Below are 5,000 nucleotides of genomic sequence, written 5' to 3'. Positions count from 1 at the left end.
AAGTCACAACAACAAGCGTGGCTCACGTCACTTCAGAGTTCCTATTGGCTTCCGAATGCAACAAGGAAAACGTTCCTATGGGAACCATTAGTTCTCGGGGAACCATCCTGGTGGCTCGTTCCCAGAACTCTCCGGAGCAAAAGCCCCTCGTGTGCTCGTGAACGAGTACCTGTCCGACAGGAGGAAGGGGCAGGTGTCCGGCACGGGAGGTGTTGCAGGACGGAGTTTGGCCAAAGCCATGATGTGCTCGAAGGTGATCTCCGTCTGCGTGCACACGTCCACCACCTGCGCGTCCTGGCACGACCCCTGACCCCGGGGCAAAGGGGTCCGCCGGAGCACCTGCACCACGATGGGATCTTTGGCGCTACGGAAAGCTTCGACCGCCTCATCATGGCTCGCTCTCGACAGATCCTTCCCGTTCACCTGTAACCGGCGAGAAAACATGATTTACACACTGATGTCATTGCAAACAAATACACTTTTAAACAAAGTGCCATTGCAGAGAAAAGAGCAGCGTGAACATCCTGCTAAACGTCTCCTCAGAAGACACACCTATTAGTGATGCACCGATATGAACATTTTGGCCGATACCGATAACCGATAATTCTTAATACTTGAAAGCCGATAAACGATATATTAGCTGATAAATCTAAATCCAAATTATATCATTTTTGAGAGCCTGATTACAAAAACAAAAGTCTCATCATGTCCCAAGCACACAGTTATAATAATGTTCTCATTATAATTTTATGTAGCCGATATGACAGACTTGTGCTGCGCACTATTTTACTTTTTTTGAAGTGATTCCAATCATATTTCGAACAATTCAAAACCATCATGTTGAACAGTGTGTATCGGAAGTGTCTCAGCTGAAGGAAATAATACATTATTTATCGGCTTTAATATATCAGCCAAATGTTCTTATCAGGCCGATAACTATAACATTAAAAATAAAATATATCGGCCGATATATAGTGCATCCTTAATACCTATGTATTTTAAATCGTATACAAAATTTCATCCAAAATTGGATGAAACAGACAAATATGCATCACATTAAGTTTATTAGTTTGTTTATGCTAAAACTGTGCAATCCAAATGGATAATTCTTAAATCCTAATCCTAAATATTTGCATTAATGTAACCATTCTTTACTGATTCACACAAGCACAGACTGAAAGAGTCCAGAACAACAGAGCGACTGCATGTCTATTCATCAGTAATCTGTAATTAAACCCTCCTGGAATGAATTGAGTCGCACAGGAAACTGATTGGCTATTAATGACACACATTATATCATCCGGCGGCGGCCGCTGAGAAACGGTTCAAAGCATCATTTAGATGTGATCTGGAGCAGTGTGCGTTTCTCAATCTAAAGTAAATCATACATGAGAGTGTCTGAGTCCATCATAGTGAAGAGCAATCAGAAGATTGGGTCCAAATGATGGGAGTTTGATCTCGAGTACTGATTATATTCATGCATATTTTATTGGATCATGTCATACTGACAGTTCAGAAATGAGTTTACAGATCTGAAAATAACTTAACTTTTTGATTCTGATCTACTCCTGAATCAACCAATGGAGTGAGAGGGGGCGTGGCTATCAGACTGACTGACCAATGACAGGTGGGAAAACATGATTGAAACCCATCATTGTTGGTGCCGAAATGAAGCATTCCAAAATATATCTGCATAATTTTTATTGATATCGTTATTGGTCTGATAAGAAAATTTGGCCGAAATTTTAAAGCTGATAAATTAGAGATGCACCGATTGAAATTTTCTTGGCAGATTCAGATTACTGTTTTTTTTGTAAGTGTGACCTGCCGATACCAATTTTTGCCGATTACCAATGGAGTGAGAGTTGGGCGGGGCTATCAGACTGACTGACCAATGAGAGATGGGGGCGTGTTCAGGAAACATGATTGAAAACAGTAATTGTTGGTGCAGAAATGACCTTTAAAAGTATACATTTATAACAATTTCAGACACAAAATTGAATATACAACCTAAATCCCCATGCAAATTGTGTATATGTCAGAGAACACCCTTGGTAAAGCAGCTCTCTGAATAATAGAGCAATTACAAGCGTTTCTTTATCGCTATAAATTACCAGTAACACGCGCCGCTGAGACGGAGACTGTTTCAATGCAGATGAGACGCTGTTTGACGTCATATAATATTGATGCTTTCATCAGGCTCACTGTGGGAACGACTGAAGCGTGTGTTTGCTGGCTGAATGTGAATGAAGTGTGTGTTAGTTCTGCATATGTACAGACGAGGAGAGGCTTCGTTTAGCTCAGTAATTGGCCCGTGGAGAGAACAATCATGATGAAGTAGTCCAGTGAATCTCACCATTTACAGTCTAATGCTGTCAAACTAACAGCCGTATATACTGCCGTTCCAGCGGCTCACGGATAATACAAACAGTGCATGGATGGGAAATTAACGGACAGACACCAGAAATAATATTATTCATTTACATTCAGAAAATAAATGATGATTATTTAGTCAAATAACACGCTGGTAGTTTCTGTTTTGCTGGAGGAACTGAATCGTGGCGCAGAGAAACAAAGGATGCTGGGTAGATAAATGATCTGGCCGTGGCTCACGACAGGCTGAGAGAAAAACAAGCAGATTTGAGGCATTAGCGGCGCCACGCTTGCCCTCTTCTGAGTCTCTAAATGAAAAGAAACCAAGCTAAAAGAAGGAGAAAGAGGTGTTGGAGGAGTTTCCGCCGTATTGTTTAAATGAGAGCCAGATGGAGCAATTAATCCCAATTGAGGATATGAATAATAATTATTCCTGCCACGGTGGGCATCTGTCGGCTAGCCCGTTAGCATTAGCTACATTCAGACCGGTCCTGATGATGGTGCTAATGAAAATAACACAGAGGTTCATCCCTCCTTATCTACAGAAAATATGATAGAGGCACACATGGAAATTCAGTCTGAATTATAAGAGAATTGAAAGTAACAAACAAGCGGAATTTAATCATATATGAAAATAAGATGTGCAATACATCGCCCGATATATGTTCATTTTTAATGTTATCGTTATCGGTCTGATAAGAATATTTGTCCGATCATTCTTAGATGTTCTGCAGGAGGCTTTAATCTTGGGCTGCTTTATTTGTTGTCTTGCTCCATATGGAAAACCTACATTTTGTCTAAATATCAAGATTATACTTATTTTTATTTTATGTATATATAGAAGCGTGTTCACCTTAGTCTCAGTCTCAGTGTCAGTCTCGGTCTCAGTGTCAGTGTCAGTCTCAGTGTCAGTCTCAGTGTCAGTCTCAGTGTCAGTCTCAGTGTCAGTCTCAGTGTCAGTCTCAGTCTCAGTCTCAGTGTCAGTCTCAGTCTCAGTGTCAGTGTCAGTCTCAGTGTCAGTCTCAGTCTCAGTGTCAGTCTCAGTCTCAGTGTCAGTGTCAGTGTCAGTCTCAGTCTCAGTGTCAGTCTCAGTCTCAGTGTCAGTCTCAGTCTCAGTGTCAGTCTCGGTCTCAGTGTCAGTCTCAGTGTCAGTCTCAGTGTCAGTCTCAGTGTCAGTCTCAGTGTCAGTCTCAGTGTCAGTCTCAGTCTCAGTCTCAGTGTCAGTCTCAGTCTCAGTGTCAGTGTCAGTCTCAGTGTCAGTCTCAGTGTCAGTGTCAGTGTCAGTCTCAGTGTCAGTGTCAGTCTCAGTGTCAGTCTCAGTGTCAGTCTCAGTCTCAGTGTCAGTCTCAGTGTCAGTCTCAGTGTCAGTGTCAGTGTCAGTCTCAGTGTCAGTGTCAGTGTCAGTGTCAGTCTCAGTCTCAGTGTCAGTCTCAGTGTCAGTCTCAGTGTCAGTGTCAGTCTCAGTGTCAGTCTCAGTGTCAGTCTCAGTGTCAGTCTCAGTGTCAGTCTCAGTCTCAGTCTCAGTGTCAGTCTCAGTGTCAGTGTCAGTGTCAGTGTCAGTGTCAGTGTCAGTCTCAGTGTCAGTCTCAGTGTCAGTCTCAGTGTCAGTCTCAGTGTCAGTCTCAGTGTCAGTCTCAGTGTCAGTCTCAGTGTCAGTCTCTGTCAAAGTGTCAGTGTCAGTCTCAGTGTCAGTCTCAGAGTCAGTCTTAGTGTCAGTTTCAGTGTCAGTCTCAGTGTCAGTCTCATGCTTTCTGTACACCTAAAGACTTTGAAAAGATTTAGAAAATACTTTATAAGATTATCAGCTCACATCTAAAGTCTTGGGTTCACAGTTTTTAGTCTCAGACTAAAGACTTGCGATAATATCAAACATGTTTGATATGAAAGACTAGAGAAAGACTGGCATAAATCGGGTCGCCGACTGCAGATTATCACCACACATTTAACGATCGAGACGACGGGAGCGTGCCGAGACTCCAGTAAGATTCCTAAAGACTGCCGGTCTTTAGTCTGGGACTGTGAAAATCCTTTGGTGTACGCCCGGCATAAGTCTCAGTGTCAGTCTCAGTCTCAGTGTCAGTGTCAGTCTCAGTCTCAGTCTCAGTGTCAGTCTCAGTGTCAGTCTCAGTGTCAGTCTCAGTCTCAGTCTCAGTGTTAGTGTCAGTGTCAGTCTCATTGTCAGTGTCAGTGTCAGTCTCAGTGTCAGTCTCAGTGTCAGTCTCAGTCTCAGTGTCAGTCTCAGTGTCAGTCTCAGTGTCAGTGTCAGTCTCAGTGTCAGTGTCAGTCTCAGTGTCAGTGTCAGTGTCAGTGTCAGTCTCAGTGTCAGTGTCAGTGTCAGTCTCAGTGTCAGTGTCAGTCTCAGTGTCAGTGTCAGTCTCAGTGTCAGTCTCAGTCTCAGTGTCAGTGTCAGTGTCAGTGTCAGTCTCAGTGTCAGTCTCAGTGCCAGTGTCAGTCTCAGTCTCAGTGTCAGTGTCATTGTCAGTCTCAGTGTCATTGTCAGTGTCATTGTCAGTCTCAGTGTCATTGTCAGTCTCAGTGTCAGTCTCAGTGTCATTGTCAGTCTCAGTGTCAGTCTCAGTGTCAGTCTCAGTGTCAGTCTCTGTCTCAGTCTCAGTGTCAGTCTCAGT

At 43.2% G+C, this 5,000-nt stretch overlaps 1 protein-coding gene across 1 annotated transcript in view; it reads right to left on the bottom strand.

The window, feature by feature from the left end:
• LOC143723101 (PDZ domain-containing RING finger protein 4) overlaps positions 1-5,000 on the bottom strand; it is a 62,500-nt gene that overhangs the window by 19,680 nt on the left and 37,820 nt on the right. Inside the window, exon 2 of the mRNA XM_077215053.1 lies at positions 170-423. Coding sequence (XP_077071168.1) covers positions 170-423 — 254 coding nt within the window. The remainder of the gene's footprint in view (positions 1-169; positions 424-5,000) is intronic.

The sequence above is a fragment of the Siphateles boraxobius genome, unplaced genomic scaffold (genome assembly GCF_051911475.1).
Source record: "Siphateles boraxobius isolate OS27281-9 unplaced genomic scaffold, OSU_SipBor_1 69, whole genome shotgun sequence".
NCBI classification, from domain to species: Eukaryota; Metazoa; Chordata; class Actinopteri; order Cypriniformes; family Leuciscidae; genus Siphateles; species Siphateles boraxobius.
The sequence above is the reverse complement of the archived record's forward strand: the minus strand, read 5'-3'. Positions and strand labels throughout refer to the sequence as shown.